The sequence below is a fragment of the Lucilia sericata genome, unplaced genomic scaffold (assembly GCF_015586225.1).
Source record: "Lucilia sericata isolate MDLA Ls3-8-SP2 unplaced genomic scaffold, ASM1558622v1 Contig000402F_arrow, whole genome shotgun sequence".
Lineage (NCBI taxonomy): Eukaryota > Metazoa > Arthropoda > Insecta > Diptera > Calliphoridae > Lucilia > Lucilia sericata.
This window is the reverse complement of record NW_023994420.1, coordinates 325,001-348,163: the sequence shown is the minus strand read 5'-3', so window position 1 is coordinate 348,163 and position 23,163 is coordinate 325,001. Positions and strand designations below refer to the sequence as shown.

The 23,163-nt window shown below is 30.0% G+C and overlaps 4 protein-coding genes and 1 pseudogene across 4 annotated transcripts in view; 2 read left to right on the top strand and 3 right to left on the bottom strand.

Moving 5' to 3' along the window:
• Positions 1 to 2,702: 2,702 nt before the first annotated feature.
• On the bottom strand, positions 2,703 to 3,205 carry LOC119604541 (cuticle protein 5.1-like). Its single transcript, XM_037957217.1, has 2 exons — positions 3,162 to 3,205; positions 2,703 to 3,010 (listed from the first exon to the last, which is right to left on the bottom strand). Exons 1-2 carry the CDS (start codon positions 3,171 to 3,173, stop codon positions 2,783 to 2,785), a joined length of 240 nt encoding a protein of 79 aa, XP_037813145.1. The 5' UTR covers positions 3,174 to 3,205; the 3' UTR covers positions 2,703 to 2,782.
• Positions 3,206 to 14,197: 10,992 nt separating this feature from the next.
• On the top strand, positions 14,198 to 14,892 carry LOC119604540 (cuticle protein 16.5-like). The gene is made up of 2 exons (XM_037957216.1): positions 14,198 to 14,479; positions 14,550 to 14,892. Exons 1-2 carry the CDS (start codon positions 14,468 to 14,470, stop codon positions 14,802 to 14,804), a joined length of 267 nt encoding a protein of 88 aa, XP_037813144.1. The 5' UTR covers positions 14,198 to 14,467; the 3' UTR covers positions 14,805 to 14,892.
• Positions 14,893 to 17,354: 2,462 nt separating this feature from the next.
• LOC119604543 (vitelline membrane protein Vm26Ab-like) lies at positions 17,355 to 17,910 on the bottom strand. Its single transcript, XM_037957219.1, has 2 exons — positions 17,852 to 17,910; positions 17,355 to 17,785 (listed from the first exon to the last, which is right to left on the bottom strand). Exons 1-2 carry the CDS (start codon positions 17,861 to 17,863, stop codon positions 17,516 to 17,518), a joined length of 282 nt encoding a protein of 93 aa, XP_037813147.1. The 5' UTR covers positions 17,864 to 17,910; the 3' UTR covers positions 17,355 to 17,515.
• A 1,877-nt stretch (positions 17,911 to 19,787) lies between these two features.
• Positions 19,788 to 20,251, bottom strand: LOC119604545 (annotated as a pseudogene).
• A 2,845-nt stretch (positions 20,252 to 23,096) lies between these two features.
• Positions 23,097 to 23,163, top strand: part of LOC119604544 (vitelline membrane protein Vm26Ab-like) — a 571-nt gene continuing 504 nt past the window's right edge. The window contains exon 1 of the mRNA XM_037957220.1: positions 23,097 to 23,163. This exon is cut by the window's right edge and continues 26 nt beyond it. The gene's annotated coding sequence lies outside the window, so the exon portion shown is untranslated.

Sequence of the window (23,163 nt, the reverse complement as noted above, 5' to 3'; positions counted from 1 at the left end):
GATGCTTATTTGAGAGTGATTGGAAATCACAGTTCAGACTATTGATTAGCCTATATTCCACACTACAGATTAGATTGTCTATCAGACCAAAGTCCAGTTTGTATACTAGTCCATAGTCCAATATAGTACAGAGTATAGGCTAGACTATGGTCCAGACTAAATACTATGATCCAGAATATATACTTGACTCTAGTCCAGAATGTGGACTGGACTATAGTCCAGACTATAGACTAGACTGTGGACGGACTATAGTCCATACTATGGACAAGACTATAGACCAGACTATAGACTAGATTATGAGTAGACTATAGTCGAGACCATAGATTAGACTATAGAATAGGCTATAGTCCAGACCAAAGAATAGTCTATAGACTAGACATTAATCCAGAGTATAGACTAGACTATAGACTAGGCTATAGTCCAGACTATACACTAGACTATAGACTATAGACTAGACTATAGACTAGACTATAGACTAGACTATAGACTAGACTATAGACTAGACTATAGACTAGACTATAGACTAGACTATAGACTAGACTATAGACTAGACTATAGACCAGACATAGACTAGACTATAGACTAGACTATAGACCAGACTATAGACTAGACTATAGACTAGACTATAGACTAGACTATAGACTAACCTATAGACTAGACTATAGACTAGACTATAGACTAGACTATAGACTAGACTATAGACTAGACTATAGACTAGACTATAGACTAGACTATAGACTAGACTATAGACTAGACTATAGACTAGACTATAGACTAGACTATAGACTAGACTATAGACTAGACTATAGACTAGACTATAGACTAGACTATAGACTAGACTATAGACTAGACTATAGACTAGACTATAGACTAGACTATAGACTAGACTATAGACTAGACTATAGACTAGACTATAGACTAGACTATAGACTAGACTATAGACTAGACTATAGACTAGACTATAGACTAGACTATAGACTAGACTATAGACTAGACTATAGACTAGACTATAGACTAGACTATAGACTAGACTATAGGCTAGACTATAGACTAGACTATAGACTAGACTATAGACTAACTATAGACTAGACTATAGACTAGACTATAGCTACTAGACTAATAGACTAGACTATAGACTAGACTATAGACTAGACTATAGACTAGACTATAGACTAGACTATAGACTAGACTATAGACTAGACTATAGACTAGACTATAGACTAGACTATAGACTAGACTATAGACTAGACTATAGACTAGACTATAGACTAGACTATAGACTAGACTATAGACTAGACTATAGACTAGACTATAGACTATAGACTATAGACTAGACTATAGACTAGACTATAGACTAGACTATAGACTAGATATAGACTAGACTATAGACTAGACTATAGACTAGACTATAGACTAGACTATAGACTAGACTATAGACTAGACTATAGACTAGACTATAGACTAGACTATAGACTAGACTATAGACTAGACTATAGACTAGACTATAGACTAGACTATAGACTAGACTATAGACTAGACTATAGACTAGACTATAGACTAGACTATAGACTAGACTATAGACTAGACTATAGACTAGACTATAGACTAGACTATAGACTAGACTATAGACTAGACTATAGACTAGACTATAGACTAGACTATAGACTAGACTATAGACTAGACTATAGACTAGACTATAGACTAGACTATAGACTAGACTATAGACTAGACTATAGACTAGACTATAGACTAGACTATAGACTAGACTATAGACTAGACTATAGACTAGACTATAGACTAGACTATAGACTAGACTATAGACTAGACTATAGACTAGACTATAGACTAGACTATAGACTAGACTATAGACTAGACTATAGACTAGACTATAGACTAGACTATAGACTAGACTATAGACTAGACTATAGACTAGACTATAGACTAGACTATAGACTAGACTAAGACTAGACTATAGACTAGACTATAGACTAGACTATAGACTAGACTATAGACTAGACTAAAGACTAGACTATAGACTAGACTATAGACTAGACTATAGACTAGACTATAGACTTGACTAAAGACTAGACTATAGACTAGACTATAGACTAGACTATAGACTAGTAGACTAAAGACTAGACTATAGACTAGACTATAGACTAGACTATAGACTATACTATAACTAGACTAGATAGACTATAGACTAACTATAGACTAGACTATAGACTAGACTATAGACTAGACTATAGACTAGACTATAGACTAGACTATAGACTAGACTAGAGACTAGACTTAAAGACTAGACTAAAGACTAGACTATAGACTAGACTAGACTAGACTATAGGACAGACTATAGGCTAGACTATAGATAGACTATAGATTAGACTATAGACTTGACTATAGGACAGACTATAGCTAGACTATAGACTAGACTATAGACTAGACTATATACTAGGCTATAGGCCAGACAATAGGCCAGACTATAGACTACACTATAGTCCAAACTGCAGACTAGACTATAGTCCTGCTGTGAGCTAGACTATAGTCAATATTGTAGACCAGACTATAGTCCAGACCGCAGACTAGACTATAGTCCAGATTATATTTTTTTTCTTTTGTTAATAAAAAACACATTTTCAGATTTTCAACAAATAACTTTTAACATTTTTTTATTTAATCTTTTTTTTCGTTTTCTCTGTCTATTAAAACCTTTTAACAAAAAAAACAATTACACAACAATTATGAAAAAATTCTTAAATTCTCGTTAAATAAAACACAACATTTACTTGCGCAACAAGTATGAAGCAGCATAAGGATAAGTAGAGTAAGCAGCAGTGTAAGGAGAAGCTACATAAGAAGCAGCATAAGGATAATCATAATAACCAGAATAGGCAGCAGCATAGGGTGAAGTATAGGCGGCTGTATAGGCAGCAGTATAGGGTGAGGAATAGGCAACAATATCAGGTTTAGCAGCAGCCAAGGCAACAACAGCCATTAAACACAAAGCAAACTTTAAATAGAGATAGAAAAAAATATTAAATAAATTGATTATTATTTTTTTGTATAGATTTTTGTTTGTTTCAAAAACAAAAATCCTTTAGACTGAAACTAATTTAATTTCCAACAATTTATTTACAAATAATTTAATAACAACTACTTACGAATTTGAACATTTTGTTTTTTTTTGTTTTAAGGGTGGTTTTGTGGTTTGTTTTATTAAATGATTTAATTAAACTGATAACAAATAATTAAAAACTATTGGTATTTATAGTTAAAATAAATAAATATTTTTCTATATTTTTGTTGTTGTAATTAAATATTCTAGGCCTAAAATAGTCTATCTATGTGAGTGTGTGTGGGAGGTTGCAAGTAAACAATTTATTTTATGGTTGTTATTATTAAACGTTTTATATTTTTCATATTATGCAAGGTGTTACTAGAATTTTTAAATTTGAAAAACGTTTATAATTTGTATAATGGTTAAACACATACATTTACAAAAACACTAAAATGGACAGTTTATGTGCTGAAACTGTCATAGTCATATTTTAGTGTTTATGACAGTACGTGTGTGATAATATTTATATGAAATGCTTTAGGGCCAAATTTGTTTGCTCAAAGCCTTCAGCTGCTAATTATCGGTAGACATTAGGGCGGCAAATCTTAATTGAAAACTGTAAATTATTGATCTCAGTTTCAACTATAGATTGGTGCTATAGTCTAGTGTATAGTTTAGTCTAAAGTGTAGTCTATAGTCTACAATGTACTATATAGTCTAGTCTATAGTCTAGTCTATAGTCTAGTCTATAGTCTAGTCTATAGTCTAGTCTATAGTCTAGTCTATAGTCTAGTCTATAGTCTAGTCTATAGTCTAGTCTATAGTCTAGTCTATAGTCTAGTCTATAGTCTAGTCTTTAGTCTAGTCTATAGTCTAGTCTATAGTCTAGTCTATAGTCTAGTCTATAGTCTAGTCTATAGTCTAGTCTATAGTCTAGTCTATAGTCTAGTCTATAGTCTAGTCTATAGTCTAGTCTATAGTCTAGTCTATAGTCTAGTCTATAGTCTAGTCTATAGTCTAGTCTAGTCTATAGTCTAGTCTAGTCTATAGTCTAGTCTAGTCTATAGTCTAGTCTAGTCTATAGTCTAGTCTAGTCTATAGTCTAGTCTATAGTCTAGTCTATAGTCTAGTCTATAGTCTAGTCTATAGTCTAGTCTATAGTCTAGTCTATAGTCTAGTCTATAGTCTAGTCTATAGTCTAGTCTATAGTCTAGTCTATAGTCTAGTCTATAGTCTAGTCTATAGTCTAGTCTATAGTCTAGTCTATAGTCTAGTCTATAGTCTAGTCTATAGTCTAGTCTATAGTCTAGTCTAGTCTATAGTCTAGTCTATAGTCTAGTCTATAGTCTAGTCTATAGTCTAGTCTATAGTCTAGTCTAGTCTATAGTCTAGTCTATAGTCTAGTCTAGTCTATAGTCTAGTCTATAGTCTAGTCTATAGTCTAGTCTATAGTCTAGTCTATAGTCTAGTCTATAGTCTAGTCTATAGTCTAGTCTATAGTCTAGTCTATAGTCTAGTCTATAGTCTAGTCTATAGTCTAGTCTATAGTCTAGTCTATAGTCTAGTCTATAGTCTAGTCTATAGTCTAGTCTATAGTCTAGTCTATAGTCTAGTCTATAGTCTAGTCTATAGTCTAGTCTATAGTCTAGTCTATAGTCTAGTCTATAGTCTAGTCTATAGTCTAGTCTATAGTCTAGTCTATAGTCTAGTCTATAGTCTAGTCTATAGTCTAGTCTATAGTCTAGTCTATAGTCTAGTCTATAGTCTAGTCTATAGTCTAGTCTATAGTCTAGTCTATAGTCTAGTCTATAGTCTAGTCTATAGTCTAGTCTATAGTCTAGTCTAGTCTATAGTCTAGTCTAAAGTCTAGTCTATAGTCTAGTCTATAGTCTAGTCTATAGTCTAGTCTATAGTCTAGTCTATAGTCTAGTCTATAGTCTAGTCTAAAGTCTAGTCTATAGTCTAGTCTAGTCTAGTCTAGTCTATAGTCTAGTCTAGTCTATAGTCTAGTCTAGTCTATAGTCTATCTAGTCTATAGTCTAGTCTATAGTCTAGTCTATAGTCTAGTCTATAGTCTAGTCTATAGTCTAGTCTATAGTCTAGTCTATAGTCTAGTCTATAGTCTAGTCTATAGTCTAGTCTATAGTCTAGTCTATAGTCTAGTCTATAGTCTAGTCTATAGTCTAGTCTATAGTCTAGTCTATAGTCTAGTCTAGTCTATAGTCTAGTCTATAGTCTAGTCTATAGTCTAGTCTATAGTCTAGTCTATAGTCTAGTCTATAGTCTAGTCTATAGTCTAGTCTATAGTCTAGTCTAGTCTATAGTCTAGTCTATAGTCTAGTCTATAGTCTAGTCTATAGTCTAGTCTATAGTCTAGTCTATAGTCTAGTCTATAGTCTAGTCTATAGTCTAGTCTATAGTCTAGTCTATAGTCTAGTCTATAGTCTAGTCTATAGTCTAGTCTATAGTCTAGTCTATAGTCTAGTCTATAGTCTAGTCTATAGTCTAGTCTATAGTCTAGTCTATAGTCTAGTCTATAGTCTAGTCTATAGTCTAGTCTATAGTCTAGTCTATAGTCTAGTCTATAGTCTAGTCTATAGTCTAGTCTATAGTCTAGTCTATAGTCTAGTCTATAGTCTAGTCTATAGTCTAGTCTATAGTCTAGTCTATAGTCTAGTCTATAGTCTAGTCTATAGTCTAGTCTATAGTCTAGTCTATAGTCTAGTCTATAGTCTATAGTCTAGTCTATAGTCTAGTCTATAGTCTAGTCTATAGTCTAGTCTATAGTCTAGTCTATAGTCTAGTCTATAGTCTAGTCTAGTCTAGTCTATAGTCTAGTCTATAGTCTAGTCTATAGTCTAGTCTATAGTCTAGTCTATAGTCGTCTATAGTCTAGTCTATAGTCTAGTCTAGTCTATAGTCTAGTCTATAGTCTAGTCTATAGTCTAGTCTATAGTCTAGTCTATAGTCTAGTCTATAGTCTAGTCTATAGTCTAGTCTATAGTCTATCTATAGTCTAGTCTATAGTCTAGTCTATAGTCTCTATAGTCTAGTCTATAGTCTAGTCTATAGTCTAGTCTATAGTCTAGTCTATATCTAGTCTATAGTCTATCTATATCTAGTCCTATAGTCTAGTCTATAGTCTAGTCTATAGTCTAGTCTATAGTCTAGTCATAGTCTAGTCTATAGTCTAGTCTATAGTCGTCTATAGTCTAGTCTATAGTCTAGTCTATAGTCTAGTCTATAGTCTAGTCTATAGTCTAGTCTATAGTCTAGTCTATAGTCTAGTCTATAGTCTAGTCTATAGTCTAGTCTATAGTCTAGTCTATCTAGTCTATAGTCTAGTTCTATAGTCTAGTCATAGTCTAGTCTATAGTCTAGCTATAGTCTAGTCTATAGTCTAGCTATAGTCTAGTCTATAGTCTAGTCTATAGTCTAGTCTATAGTCTAGTCTATAGTCTAGTCTATAGTCTAGTCTATAGTCTAGTCTATAGTCCGTCTATAGTCTAGTCTATAGTCTAGTCTATAGTCTAGTCTATAGTCTAGTCTATAGTCTAGCCTATAGTCTAGTCTATAGTCTAGCCTATAGTCTAGTCTATAGTCTAGTCTATAGTCTAGCCTATAGTCTAGTCTATAGTCTAGTCTATAGTCTAGCCTATAGTCTAGTCTATAGTCTAGTCTATAGTCTAGTCTATAGTAGTCTATAGTCTAGTATAGTCTAGTCTATAGTCTAGTCTATAGTCTAGTCTATAGTCTAGTCTATAGTCTAGTCTATAGTCTAGTCTATAGTCTAGTCTATAGTCGTCTATAGTCTAGTCTATAGTCTAGTCTATAGTCTAGTCTATAGTCTAGTCTATAGTCTAGTCTATAGTCTAGTCTATAGTCTAGTCTATAGTCTAGTCTATAGTCTAGTCTATAGTCTAGTCTATAGTCTAGTCTATAGTCTAGTCTATAGTCTAGTCTATAGTCTAGTCTATAGTCTAGTCTATAGTCTAGTCTATAGTCTAGTCTATAGTCTAGTCTATAGTCTAGTCTATAGTCTAGTCTATAGTCTAGTCTATAGTCCTAGTATAGTCTAGTCTATAGTCTAGTCTATAGTCTAGTCTTAGTCTAGTCTATATCTAGTCTATAGTCTAGTCTATAGTCTAGTCTATAGTCTAGTCTATAGTCTAGTCTATAGTCTAGTCTATAGTCTAGTCTATAGTCTAGTCTATAGTCTAGTCTATAGTCTAGTCTATAGTCTAGTCTATAGTCTAGTCTATAGTCTAGTCTATAGTCTAGTCTATAGTCTAGTCTATAGTCTAGTCTATAGTCTAGTCTATAGTCTAGTCTATAGTCTAGTCTATAGACTAGTCTATAGACTAGACTATAGACGATAGACTATAGACTAGACTATAGACTAGACTATAGACTAGACTATAGACTAGTCTATAGTCTAGTCTATAGTCTAGTCTATAGTCTAGTCTCTAGTCTAGTCTATAGTCTAGTCTATAGTCTAGTCTAGTCTAGTCTATAGTCTAGTCTATAGTCTTCTATAGTCTAGTCTATAGTCTAGTCTATAGTCTAGTCTATAGTCTAGTCTATAGTCTAGTCTATAGTCTAGTCTATAGTCTAGTCTATAGTCTAGTCTATAGTCTAGTCTATAGTCTAGTCTATAGTCTAGTCTATAGTCTAGTCTATAGTCTAGTCTATAGTCTAGTCTATAGTCTAGTCTATAGTCTAGTCTATAGTCTAGTCTATAGTCTAGTCTATAGTCTAGTCTATAGTCTAGTCTAGCTATAGTCTAGTCTATAGTCTAGTCTATAGTCTAGTCTATAGTCTAGTCTATAGTCTAGTCTATAGTCTAGTCTATAGTCTAGTCTATGTCTAGTCTATAGTCTAGTCTATAGTCTAGTCTATATTCTAGTCTATAAGTCTAGTCTATAGTCTAGTCTATAGTCTAGTCTATAGTCTAGTCTATAGTCTAGTCTATAGTCTAGTCTATAGTCTAGTCTATAGTCTGTCTATAGTCTAGTCTATAGTCTAGTCTATAGTCTAGTCTATAGTCTAGGTCTATAGTCTAGTCTATAGTCTAGTCTATAGTCTAGTCTATAGTCTAGTCTATAGTCTAGTCTATAGTCTAGTCTATAGTCTAGTCTATAGTCTAGTCTATAGTCTAGTCTATAGTCTAGTCTTATAGTCTAGTCTATAGTCTAGTCTATAGTCTAGTCTATAGTCTAGTCTATCTAGTCTATAGTCTAGTCTATAGTCTAGTCTATAGTCTAGTCTATAGTCTAGTCTATAGTCTAGTCTATAGTCTAGTCTATAGTCTAGTCTATAGTCTAGTCTATAGTCTAGTCTATAGTCTAGTATAGTCTAGTCTATAGTCTAGTCTATAGTCTAGTCTATAGTCTAGTCTATAGTCTAGTCTATAGTCTAGTCTATAGTCTAGTCTATAGTCTAGTCTATAGTCTAGTCTATAGTCTAGTCTATAGTCTAGTCTATAGTCTAGTCTATAGTCTAGTCTATAGTCTAGTCTATAGTCTAGTCTATAGTCTAGTCTATAGTCTAGTCTATAGTCTAGTCTATAGTCTATCTATAGTCTAGTCTATGTCATACTAGTCATAGTCGATTAGTCTAGTCTATAGTCTAGTTAGTCTAGTCTATAGTCTAGTCTATAGTCTAGTCTATAGTCTAGTCTATAGTCTAGTCTATAGTCTTATGGATATGGTCTAGTCTAGTCTAGTCTATAGTCTAGTTCTATAGTCTAGTCTATAGTCTAGTCATAGTCTAGTCTATAGTCTAGTTATTCTAGTTAGTCTTATTCTATAGTCTAGTCTATACTCGAGTCTATAGTCTAGTCTATATTCTAGTTCGGATTCTTATCAGATCCTACTTATGATTATGGGCAAAATTCTGGTTTTTGTTCCGATTATAACGCAGATTTTGGTTTAGATTCTTATTCATATTTACTTCCAGATTCTGATGTATTTTCTAGTGCAGATTATAGTTTGGGATTCCAGTTCAGATTCTGGTCTAGATTCTAGTTTAGATTTTAGTTCCGATTCTAATTCAGATTTTAGTTCAGATTATAATTAAGGTTCTAGTTGATTTTGATTTTTGTTCAGATTCTTGTTCCAATTCCTTTGCAGATTTTTGGTCACATTTTAATCATGGTTTTAGTTCAGAATCGAATGGGAATTTTATTAATCATTCTAGTTCAGATTCTAATTCAAATTCTAGTTCAGATTCTAGTTCCGATTCGAATGCAGATTGTAGTTTAGATTCTAATTCAGATTTTAATTCATATTCTAGTTACCCATTCTAATTCAGATTCTAGTGGTCTAAATTAAAGCTAAAAGTAATTTGGCGTACATTTCCCTTTTTGCACAAAACGTACCTATAATCCAACTCATGTCATATCTGTCTACAAATACATATGTATGTATGTGTGTATATGTAAATCTTACTTTACATTACCTTTTTGCTTGACCACTTTTAGCGTCATTATCATCATCAGCACCATTCATGGTTTACTATGCCAATAACCTGGTACAACAGCCAAAAAAGAAATTGAACAAAACCCCATTAGAGACAAAAAAAACCAACCCTGTTTACACATTAATGTTTACCTAAAAATAACATATGATTTTCTTGTTTCGATTTGTATCTTTTTTCTTTCTTTATATTTATTTGAGGTGCTTTTATTTTAGCTCTTTTTTTAGAGGTTTTCTCTTTTTGTTGGTTGAGCCAATTATGTCACATTTGTGTTCATTTCCCTTGATGCAATTAAATAGACAGACGACCGTCCAACCGACCATCTACAAAATCAAATTTAGTTCATCAGGTCTAATATTGAATATGAAAAATAAATAACGAACAAAAAGTAGAATGTTTAGAAAATATGGAGCAATTGTTAAATTTTAAAAGATTGAAATAAAATAAAGGGAATCACTGTTTTTAAAATACATAAACATTTCTGTCCATCTGTACAATTTCGAAAGCCCCAAGAATCTTACGGACCGAAAACATGAATTATTATTTTAAACATAGAATCGAATTATGCGTTATTAACAATCAGGATAATCGGTTCAAAATGTTTGAGACTTGACCCAAAAACCACTACAACCTAGGACGCTTTGCAGCATCACTTCTCAATAATATAAACAAGACTTCTTTTCACCAAAAATTGCTCTAAAATGTTCTACAGTATCGTACATTTAATCTGTAGTATTTTTGATTTACTCTAGTATTTTATATTTAAAAAGTAAACAGGATTATAAACATCAAAAGACAACAAAAATCTGTTATAAAAAAAAGGAAAACTAGCAGATTTTTTTCCTCCATACGATGTAAAAAGGGTAGAAGTTACATGTGTATTTAGTTTATAGAATTTTTAACAAAGATTAAGTTGATATTACAAGTAGATTTACATGCCAAAATATTTACATGTTAAAAGTTAAAAAAGTTTTTCTACTACATAGACATGAAGGTATTTAAATGGTTTTTAACCCAGCAAACCAGCAAATTAAACAGAATAATAAACCCAGCAAACCAAAAAACTTAGATTCCACTTAATATTCTAGTTCAGATTCTGGTTCAGATTAAAATTCTAATTCAGATTGAAATTATGATTCGAATTTGGATTCTAGTTTATATTCAAATTAAGATTCTGGTTACAAATTAACAACAATTTTTTTGTTAATTTCCATTATTTACTGGGTTATATAACAAACGTTTACAATACCTGTACATTTTATTAGCAACTGAAAATAATTTTAAGTTTTTAATAAAAACAAAGTTTGATTACTTTTATAAACTTTGCTAGCAGGTATTTTGTTTATAACATAAGTACTAGGGTGATCGACTCGATTTTTCAACCGGTTTTAAAACCGGTTTTTTCTGCTTTACCAGTGTCGGTTTTTTCTTAATGTTGATTTTTCGAATATCGAATAACCCGGTTTTTTCATTTTTTAAAAACCGGTTTCGAATACTTTTATTTGCTTTGTATTCAAAGATTATTTAAATGAAATTTTTAAGTAAATAATAATACAGCCCGTCTAAATTTTAAAAATATTCGAGTCGAGGAACTAGCGTTAAACTTTTTTGATTTTCCTAATTAATTAAAAAAAATAATTTGTAAAACTGATAACTGTTTGATAAAATTTTATCAATCTTAAGATTATATTCCAATTACAATAATTAATTTACGGCTGAAATTTTATGGAAGTGTTGGAATGCCTATGCGGATTTCCAAAACAGGGCTTTTAAAATAAGCTAGGATTACATAGTACCTTATGTATAACAGAAGTGTCCCACTTTTTTCCTAATTTTTTTATATTATAGAAATAAAGTAAATCAGACGACTAGATCTAAAGTTATAATCTTTTAAACTGTTAAAAATCATTTCGGGTCAAGTTTTATTAATCAAATTTAAACATAAACATTAAGTTTTTCAAATTAAAATATATTTTTTTTATTTATAAAAAAAACCGGTTAACCGGTTTTTTCTGAATTTGAAAAATATCAACCGGTTTTTTTTAAATGTCAGCTATTCGAACTATTCGAAAACCGGTTTTTGAAAAATGTCGAATAATCGATCACCCTAATAAGTACTGAAAATACCATTTTTTTTGATTCGTTTAAATAAAGATTTATTTGGGTTTTGTTGTTTAAATTATTTGAGGTTGTAAGATAAAATGAAGTATTCTTAGCAGATTTACAATTGACAAAGAAAGTGCTTCAGAGTTTCACTGTGTCCTCACATGTTCTACATTCGTTTGAATCAGCACATACAATTTCGCATTTCCATTACTGAAAAATTAAAATTTTAAAATAGTACTAACTTATAACAAAATAGTACTTTTTAGGTTTTAGACTAGACTATAGACTAGATTATAGACTATTTTAAAGACTAGACTGCAGACTAGACAAAATACTATACTATAGACTATATACTAGACTATAGAATATACTACCTACTATACTACAGACAGATTAGACTATAGACTACACTAGACAAGACTTTAGACTAGACTAGACTATAGACTAGACTATAGACTAGACTATAGAGCTAGACTATAGACTAGACTATAGACTAGAACTATAGACTAGACTATAGACTAGACTATAGACTAGACTATAGACTAGACTATAGACTAGACTATAGACTAGACTATAGACTAGACTATAGACTAGACTATAGACTAGACTATAGACTAGACTATAGACTAGACTATAGACTAGACTATAGACTAGACTATAGACTAGACTATAGACTAGACTATAGACTAGACTATAGACTAGACTATAGACTAGACTATAGACTAGACTATAGTCTAGACTATAGACTAGACTATAGACTAGACTATAGTACTAGACTATAGACTAGACTATAGACTAGACTATAGACTAGACTATAGACTAGACTATAGACTAGACTATAGACTTAGACTATAGACTAGACTATAGACTAGACTATAGACTAGACTATAGACTAGACTATAGACTAGACTATAGACTAGACTATAGACTAGACTATAGCTATAGACTAGACTATAGACTAGACTATAGACTAGACTATAGACTCGACTATAGACTAGACTATAGACATAGACTATAGACTAGACTATAGACTAGACTATGGACTAGACTATAGACTAGACTATAGACTAGACTATAGACTAGACTATAGACTAGACTTATAGACTAGACTATAGGACTAGACATTAGACTAGACTATAGACTAGACTATAGACTAGACTATAGACTAGACTATAGACTAGACTATAGACTAGACTAGAGACTAGACTATAGACTAGACTATAGACTAGATATAGACTAGACTATAGCTAGACTATAGACTAGACTATAGACTAGACTATAGACTAGACTATAGACTAGACTATAGACTAGACTATAGCACTAGACTATAGACTAGACTATAGACTAGACTATAGACTAGACTAAGACTAGACTATAGACTAGACTATAGACTAGACTATAGACTAGACTATAGACTAGACTAGACTAGACTATAGACTAGACTATAGACTAGACTATAGACTAGACTATAGACTAGACTATAGACTAGACTATAGACTAGACTATAGACTAGACTATAGACTAGACTATAGACTAGACTATAGACTAGACTATAGACTAGACTATAGACTAGACTATAGACTAGACTATAGACTAGACTATAGACTAGGACTATAGACTAGACTATAGACTAGACTATAGACTAGACTATAGACTAGACTATAGACTAGACTATAGACTAGACTATAGACTAGACTATAGACTAGACTATAGACTAGACTATAGACTAGACTATAGACTAGACTATAGACTAGACTATAGACTAGACTATAGACTAGACTATAGACTAGACTATAGACTAGACTATAGACTAGACTATAGACTAGACTATAGACTAGACTATAGACTAGACTATAGACTAGACTATAGACTAGACTATAGACTAGACTATAGACTAGACTATAGACTAGACTATAGACTAGACTATAGACTAGACTATAGACTAGACTATAGACTAGACTATAGACTAGACTATAGACTAGACTATAGACTAGACTATAGACTAGACTATAGACTAGACTATAGACTAGACTATAGACTAGACTATAGACTAGACTATAGACTAGACTATAGACTAGACTATAAACTTAACTATAGACTAGAGACATCACCTTCATATTTAATTCACATTTAATTCACCCAAACAAAACTGCAAATTCTTAGAAACGTTACAAACACACATCAACTTGATTCTTTAAATATCAACAAAAATCAATGCCAGGGTCAAAAGTTCTATAATAAATTTTGTAAAACAAATTATAATTTAATTTTAATATTATTATATAATAACCTCAAAAAATTAATTTATGAATAAATCAATTCATTTCCAAAAAAAAGTTTCAATATTCTTAACTGGTATTTTGTCATACACAAGTATTTATATAAATTTGTGGCTGAGTTCGTCACTTAGTGCATTAGAATATGGAAAATGAATTTAATTATGAAATGCTTCTAGAATATTTAATTAAAAACCAAAACAACAGCAACAATTTTCAAAACATAAAAGCCAAAAAACACCCACCTAAACCTACATTCATGTGTCATTTACAGTGGCAGTCTTTGTAGAAAAAAACACTTTTAATTTTTTTTTATTAAATGAAAATGAAATTAAAACATTAAAGCCAAGTTTACCATAAAATAAACACAGACAGCTGACCTTCACCAGGAAGACGTGCCTGGCTAAAACATTTAAAGTGTTTAAAACGTTTTAGTTTTATTTTAATCTTTTTTTTTTCAACAATTTTAGTATAAAATGTAAATGTTTTTTATTTAATACTATCAGTTTTAAAACTAACGTGTTAGCAAAACTAAAAAAATCAAAACAAAATGTTCAAATTCGTAAGTTTTTAAGTGCAAATCAATTAAAGGATTAAATTTTTAAATTGTACATTTTTTTCTTATCCTATAGTTCGCTTTGTGCTTGTTCGCTGTAATTGCCTTGGCTGCCGCTAAACCCGGTATTGTCGCTCCCTTGGCTTACTCTGCTCCCGTAGTAGCTGCCGCCCCCTACACTGCTGCTTATACCGCCCCTTACACTGCCGCTTACACTGCTCCTTATGCTGCTGCCTACTCCGCTTACTCTGCTTATCCTTATGTAGCTGCTCCTTATACTGCTGCCTACTCTGCTTATCCTTATGCTGCTTCTTATGTTTTGCGCAAATAGATTTTATATTTTAAAGAAGAATTTGTTAATATTTAATGTTATTTGTTGATTTTGAAAACGATAAAAAATGAAAAAACTATAAATGAAATCCAGAAAAAAATAAAATAATTTTACTTTAGAAAAAATGTGACAAAAAATTATAAAATTTTTTTACTATTTAATTGAAAATTTTTTGATAAAAATTTTGTTTTTTAGAAAATTTTCGATAAAAATTTACTTTTTATATAAATTTTTCGATAAAAATTTGCTTTTTGTTGAAAATTTTCGATAACAATTTACTTTTTATAGAACATTTTCGATAAAAATTTACTTTTTATAGAAAATTTTCGATAAAAATTTACTTTTTGTAGAAAATTTTCGATTAAAATTTACGTATTATAGAAATTTTTCGATAAAAATTTACTTTTTATAGAAAATTTTCGATACAAATTTTCTTTTTATAGAAAATGTTCGATACAAATTTTCTTTTTATACAAAATTTTCGATACAAATTTTCTTTTTATACAAAATTTTCGATACAAATTTTCTTTTTATACAAAATTTTCGATAAAAATGTTCTTTTTATACAAAATTTTCGATAAAAATACACTTTTTATAGAAAATTTTCGATAAAAATACACTTTTTATAGAAAATTTTCGATAAAAATACACTTTTTATAGAAAATTTTCGATAAATATACACTTTTTATAGAAAATTTTCGATAAAAATACACTTTTTATAGAAAATTTTCGATAAAAATTTTCTTTTTATAGAAAATTTTCGATAAAAATTTTCTTTTTATAGAAAAATTTCGATAAAAATTTTCTTTTTATAGAAAAATTTCGATACAAATTTTCTTTTTATAGAAAATTTTCGATACAAATTTTCTTTTTATAGAAAATTTTCGATAAAAATTTTCTTTTTATAGAAAATTTTCGATACAAATTTTCTTTTTATAGAAAATTTTCGATACAAATTTTCTTTTTATAGAAAATTTTCGATACAAATTTTCTTTTTATAGAAAATTTTCGATACAAATTTTCTTTTTATAGAAAATTTTCGATACAAATTTTCTTTTTATAGAAAATTTTCGATACAAATTTTCTTTTTATAGAAAATTTTCGATAAAAATTTTCTTTTTATAGAAAATTTTCGATACAAATTTTCTTTTTATAGGAAATTTTCGATACAAATTTTCTTTTTATAGGAAATTTTCGATACAAATTTTCTTTTTATATAAAATTTTCGATAAAAATTTTCTTTTTATATAAAATTTTCGATAAAAATTTCCTTTTTATATAAAATTTTCGATAAAAATTTCCTTTTTATAGAAAATTTTCGATAAAAATTTCCTTTTTATAGAAAATTTTCGATAAAAATTTTCTTTTTATAGAAAATTTTCGATACAAATTTTCTTTTTATAGAAAATTTTCGATACAAATTTTCTTTTTATAGAAAATTTTCGATACAAATTTTCTTTTTATAGAAAATTTTCGATACAAATTTTCTTTTTATAGAAAATTTTCGATACAAATTTTCTTTTTATAGAAAATTTTCGATACAAATTTTCTTTTTATAGAAAATTTTCGATACAAATTTTCTTTTTATAGAAAATTTTCGATACAAATTTTCTTTTTATAGAAAATTTTCGATACAAATTTTCTTTTTATAGAAAATTTTCGATACAAATTTTCTTTTTATAGAAAATTTTCGATACAAATTTTCTTTTTATAGAAAATGTTCGATACAAATTTTCTTTTTATAGAAAATGTTCGATACAAATTTTCTTTTTATAGAAAATTTTCGATAAAAATTTTCTTTTTATAGAAAATGTTCGATAAAAATTTTCTTTTTATAGAAAATTTTCTTTTTATAGAAAATTTTCTTTTTATAGAAAATTTTCGATAAAATTTTTCTTTTTATAGAAAATTTTCGATAAAAATTTTCTTTTTATAGAAAATTTTCAATAAAAATTTTCTTTTTATAGAAAATTTTCGATAAAAATTTTCTTTTTATAGAAAATTTTCGATAAAAATTTTCTTTTTATAGAAAATTTTCGATAAAAATTTTCTTTTTATAGAAAATTTTCGATAAAAATTTTCTTTTTATAGAAAATTTTCGATAAAAATTTTCTTTTTATAGAAAATTTTCGATAAAAATTTTCTTTTTATAGAAAATTTTCTTTTTATAGAAAATTTTCGATAAAATTTTTTACTTTTTATAGAAAACTTTCGATAAAAATTTTTTACTTTTTATAGAAAACATTCGATAAAATTTTTTTACTTTTTATAGAAAACTTTCGATAAAAATTTTTTACTTTTTATAGAAAACTTTCGATAAAAAATTACTTTTTATAGAAAATGTTCGATACAAATTTTCTTTTTAGTCTAGTCTATAGTCTAGTCTATAGTCTAGTCTATAGTCTAGTCTATAGTCTAGTCTATAGTGTAGTCTATAGTCTAGTCTATAGTCTAGTCTATAGTCTAGTCTATATTCTAGTATATAGTCTAGTCTATAGTATAATTTTTTTTTTATTATTTTTCACATATTCTAATATAAATAAAGACACAAACGTTTCGTTAATTATCTACTTTATTTTCAAGTAAATAAATTTAATTGTTTTCATTTAAATTTTTTCAGCAGTCACTTAGTTAACAGTAACAAAATTTTTCCTTCACATAACAACCGACAACAAATTACAGCTAAACATTAAAAAATTTTACTGAGATATTTACTTGCGCAACAAGTAAGAAGCAGCATAAGGATAAGCAGAGTAGGCAGCGGTGTAAGGAGCAGCTACATAAGGAGAAGCAACATAGGGGAAGGCAGAGTAAGCAGAGTAGGCAGCAGCATAAGGAGTAGTGTAAGCAGCAGCGTAGGGTGCGGTGTAAGCAGCAGTATAGGGAGCAGCAGCTACTACGGGAGCTGAGTAAGCCAAAGGAGCCACAATACCGGGTTTAGCGGCAGCCAAGGCAACAACAGCGAACAAGCACAAAGCGAACTAGAAGTTAAAGAAAATTAAATTAATTTGAAATAATTATATTAAAGAGTTTTCAATAAAACTTACGAATTTGAACATTTTGTTTTAGTTTTTTTGTTTTAATTGTTTTGTTAACAGAACTTATTGAACTGATATTATTTATTTATTGATTTTTGGTATTTATAGTAAAAAGTTTTAATGGTTTAATGGTAAACAATTAAAATTTGCATATTTTAGCCAAGCACGTCTTTTTTCGTAAGGCCAATCGTTTTGGACAGTTTGCAAGTCGGTGGTTTGTTTTAAGGGAGTGTGTGGGTTTGTGTGTCATACATTTTTTTTCTTTATTTTTTATAAATTGAAATTTTTATAAAAATGTTCTGTAAACAATAGTTAACTATTCGTTATTGCTTTAAAATTTATAAATGTAATACATAATTCAAGGGTATTAAAAACATTTTGGCAATTCTATTAAATATTTTATTTCGGTTAAAAAATAAATTTTCTGTTTAAAGAAGATTTTTACAAAATTTTATATTTAAAGGCAATTTTTACAAAATTTTCCAGGAAGTTCTAGTTCAGTTCTAGTTCAGTTCTAGTTCAGTTCTAGTTCAGTTCTAGTTCAGTTCTAGTTCAGTTCTAGTTCAGTTCTAGTTCAGTTCTAGTTCAGTTCTAGTTCAGTTCTAGTTCAGTTCTAGTTCAGTTTTAGTTCAGTTCTAGTTCAGTTCTAGTTCAGTTCTAGTTCAGTTCTAGTTCAGTTCTAGTTCAGTTCTAGTTCAGCACTAGTTCAGTTCTAGTTCAGTTCTAGTTCAGTTCTAGTTCAGTTCTAGTTTAGTTCTAGTTCAGTTCTAGTTCAGTTCTAGTTCAATTCTAGTTCAGTTCTAGTTCAGTTCTAGTTCAGTTCCAGTTCAGCACTAGTTCAGTTCTAGTTCAGTTCTAGTTCAGTTCTAGTTCAGTTCTAGTTTAGTTCTAGTTCAGTTCTAGTTCAGTTCTAGTTCAATTCTAGTTCAGTTCTAGTTCAGTTCTAGTTCAGTTCAGTTCAGTTCTAGTTCAGTTCTAGTTCAGTTCTAGTTCAGTTCTAGTTCAGTTCTAGTTCAATTCTAGTTCAGTTCTAGTTCAGTTCTAGTTCAGTTCTAGTTCAATTCTAGTTCAGTTCTAGTTCAGTTCTAGTTCAGTTCTAGTTCAGTTCTAGTTCAGTTCTAGTTCAGTTCTAGTTCAGTTCTAGTTCAGTTCTAGTTCAGTTCTAGTTCAGTTCTAGTTCAGTTCTAGTTCAGTTCTAGTTCAGTTCTAGTTCAGTTCTAGTTCAATTCTAGTTCAGTTCTAGTTCAGTTCTAGTTCAGTTCTAGTTCAGTTCTAGTTCAGTTCTAGTTCAGTTCTAGTTCAGTTCTAGTTCAGTTCTAGTTCAGCTTTATAACTCTTAACTTTACTATAAATAATATTCCCATATAATTTCTATGCACTTCCGTCAAATTAAAAAAAAAGTATTGATTATTTACCATGACCATTATTTGAACCTATACACACAATAATATATATTTTTAAAACTATTGTAAAACACAAACACGTAGTAATTGTTATTCAAAGAAAATCAAACATTAAAACAAATCATTTTTTTATTAACTTTAAAATTAAAGTTTATTAATGCTACAATAAATATAAACTAATTGAAAAAAATGTACTTTCAAATGCAGCAAAAAAAAAACTTAAACACGTATGTAAACTATATAATGACGTAGTGAATACAAGTAGCAATCACGTAGCGGTAGTAACACAAGCAATTTATTTGATTTATTAACAATTTTATGGAGCAAAATGAATCATTAATTGGAATTTTAATGAGTGTTCCAAAATAAAGAGGAATTTAATTCGAAAATTGTTTAAAGTTGAGATTTTTTTAAAAATTGATTAAACAAAATAAAGTAAATAGCGTTTTCGATATGTCTGCGAAACTCTAATTACTTGGGAAATTTTTAAGATACTTGAAAATTTTCTTCAACATTTTAAAATAAAAAAACACAAATTCATATCGTTTTAATAAAATTTCACTCTATAAGAGCAAGTTTATTTAGTTTTTTTTTCATCAGTTATTTAAGTTCCATAAACAAATTCTTTGCACTCTTTTGAAAGCCTATAGTTCCCAAACTACTTGCGCAACAAGTAAGAAGCAGCATAAGGATAAGCGGAGTAGGCAGCGGTGTAAGGAGCAGCTACGTAAGGAGAAGCAGCATAGGGGTAGGCAGAGTAAGCAGAGTAGGCAGCAGCATAAGGAGTAGTGTAAGCAGCAGCGTAGGGTGCAGTGTAAGCAGCAGTATAGGGAGCAGCAGCTACTACAGGAGCCGAGTAAGCCAAAGGAGCCACAATACCGGGTTTAGCGGCAGCTAAACAACAGCGAACAAACACAAAGCGAACTGAAATAGAAATAATATATTTTTTTATTAGTTTTTATTTCAATTGGCAAAATTTCTTTTGAAAACTTACGAATTTGAACATTTTGTTTAATTTGTTTGGGTTTGTTTAGTTTTACAGAACTTTTTGAACTGATACTAATTGGTGTTTGTAAATGAGTTTTTATAATAAAAAAATTGCTTTTCGTTTAATTTTGTTTAAAAATTTAAAATTTGCATAATTTGGTCAATTAATGTCTGTGTAGGAATGGCCACTAACAATTTGTTACTATTACTGTGAGACGTGTTTGTTGATAAGTTATTGGTCATTGACATTTGGAAGTATTGTTTTTAGCAATTTAGTAGCTGTTAAAACAATTGTTTCCTATTTGGTGTTTAATGATAAGAAGGTTTTATTAATTGTATTACTTTAGTTACAAAATGAATCGAAGAATTTCATTAAGATTTTGTAGTACTTATTACTTTTTAGTTTAACCTATAGTCTAGAGTCTGGATTGTCTGAACTGCAGTCTCAACTAAGACCTCTACTATAGTTGGAACTATGGTCTTGACTATATTCTTAACTATAGTGTTGACTATAGTCATAATTGTAGTCTCAACAACTAAATTATAAATTTAGTTTTAGTTCACTGCTAGTTCAGTTCTATTTCAGTTCTAGTTCAGTTCTAGTTCAGTTCTAGTTCAGTTCTAGTTCAGTTCTAGTTCAGTTCTAGTTCAGTTCTAGTTCAGTTCTAGTTCAGTTCTAGTTCAGTTCTAGTTCAGTTCTAGTTCAGTTCTAGTTCAGTTCTAGTTCAGTTCTAGTCAGTTCTAGTTCAGTTCTAGTTCAGTTCTAGTTCAGTTCTAGTTCAGTTCTAGTTCAGTTCTAGTTCAGTTCTAGTTCAGTTCTAGTTCAGTTCTAGTTCAGTTCTAGTTCAGTTCTAGTTCTAGTTCAGTTCTAGTTCAGTTCTAGTTCAGTTCTAGTTCAGTTCTAGTTCAGTTCTAGTTCAGTTCTAGTTCAGTTCTAGTTCAGTTCTAATTCAGTTCAAGTTCAGTTCTAGTTCAGTTCTAGTTCAGTTCTAGTTCAGTTCTAGTTCAGCACTAGTTCAGTTCTAGTTCAGTTCTAGTTCAGTTCTAGTTCAGTTCTAGTTTAGTTCTAGTTCAGTTCTAGTTCTAGTTCAGTTCTAGTTCAGTTCTAGTTCAGTTCTAGTTCAGTTCTAGTTCAGTTCTATTTTCTAGTTCAGTTCTAGTTCAGTTCTATTTCTAGTTCAGTTCTAGTTCAGTTCTAGTTCACTATTAGTTCTAGTTCACTATTAGTTCAGTTCCAGTTCAGTTCTAGTTCAGTTCTAGTTCAGTTCTAGTTCAGTTCTAGTTCAGTTCTAGTTCAGTTCTAGTCAGTTCTAGTTCAGTTCTACTTCAGTTCTACTTCAGTTCTAGTTCAGTTCTAGTTCAGTTCTAGTTCAGTTCTAGTTCAGTTCTAGTTCAGTTCTAGTTCAGTTCTAGTTCAGTTCTAGTTCAGTTCTAGTTCAGTTAGTCAGTTCTAGTTCTAGTTCAGTTCTAGTTCAGTTCTAGTTCAGTTCTAGTTCAGTTCTAGTTCAGTTCTAGTTCAGTTCTAGTTCAGTTCTAGTTCAGTTCTAGTTCGTTCTAGTCAGTTCTAGTTCAGTTCTAGTTCAGTTCTAGTTCAGTTCTAGTTCAGTTCTAGTTCAGTTCTAGTTCAGGTTCTAGTTCAGTTCTAGTTCAGTTCTAGTTCAGTTCTAGTTCAGTTCTAGTTCAGTTCTAGTTCAGTTCTAGTTCAGTTCTAGTTCAGTTCTAGTTCAGTTCTAGTTCAGTTCTAGTTCAGTTCTAGTTCAGTTCTAGTTCATAGTTCAGTTCTAGTTCAGTTCTAGTTCAGTTCTAGTTCAGTTCTAGTTCAGTTCTAGTTAGTTCTAGTTCAGTTCTAGTTCAGTTCTAGTTCAGTTCTAGTTCAGTTCTAGTTCAGTTCTAGTTCAGTTCTAGTTCAGTTCTAGTTCAGTTCTAGTTCAGTTCTAGTTTCAGTTCTAGTTCAGTTCTAGTTCAGTTCTAGTTCAGTTCTAGTTCAGTTCTAGTTCAGTTCTAGTTCAGTTCTAGTTCAGTTCTAGTTCAGTTCTAGTTCAGTTCAGTTCAGTTCTAGTTCTAGTTCTAGTTCAGTTCTAGTTCAGTTTCTAGTTCAGTTCTAGTTCTAGTTCAGTTCTAGTTCAGTTCTAGTTCAGTTCTAGTTCAGTTCTAGTTCTAGTTCAGTTCTAGTTCAGTTCTAGTTCAGTTCTAGTCTTCAGTTTCTAGTTCAGTTCTAGTTCAGTTCTAGTTCTAGTTCGTTCTAGTTCAGTTAGTTCTAGTTCTCTAGTTCAGTTCTATGTTTAGTTTTCCTTAATTCAGGTCTGGTTCAGTTTTAGTTCATTTCCAGGTCAGTTTTAGGTCATTTCCAGTGCAGTTCTTTTTCGTTCTAGTTCAGTTCTAGTTCTGAGCTTAAGTCTCAACTATAGCCTCTACTATATTCCCTAGTTTAGACTATAATCTGTACTATGGCCTGAATTAAGACTCTATAATATACATTGTTACCAAAACTGTAGTCTTATCCATATACATACTTCACTATACAAATTAAAGTCTCAACCAAATAATATACAAATTTTTAAGGTAATAATTCAAAAAGTAGTTTCTTAAACCAAACGTTGCCAAAATTTTAATGAGACCTTCATTGAAAATGTTAATTGTTTACACATATTTGCATTATTGTAAAATTATAAGTAAATCGGAAATATATATTACAGATATTTAACGGTTAAAATCAGCAACAGTAAAAATTAAAATTCTATCAATCAACAGCACCCACAATTACAAACTAACCTTGCTGGCAAAAAAGTTTTAATTTTAAACATTTAGCAAAAAAAAACAAAATTTAAATATTTATGCAAATATTTATAATTTACTAAAAAACTAAAATTAGTATAAAAACCTTTAATTATTAACAATTAGTTATCAGTTCAGTAAAATCTGTAAAACTAA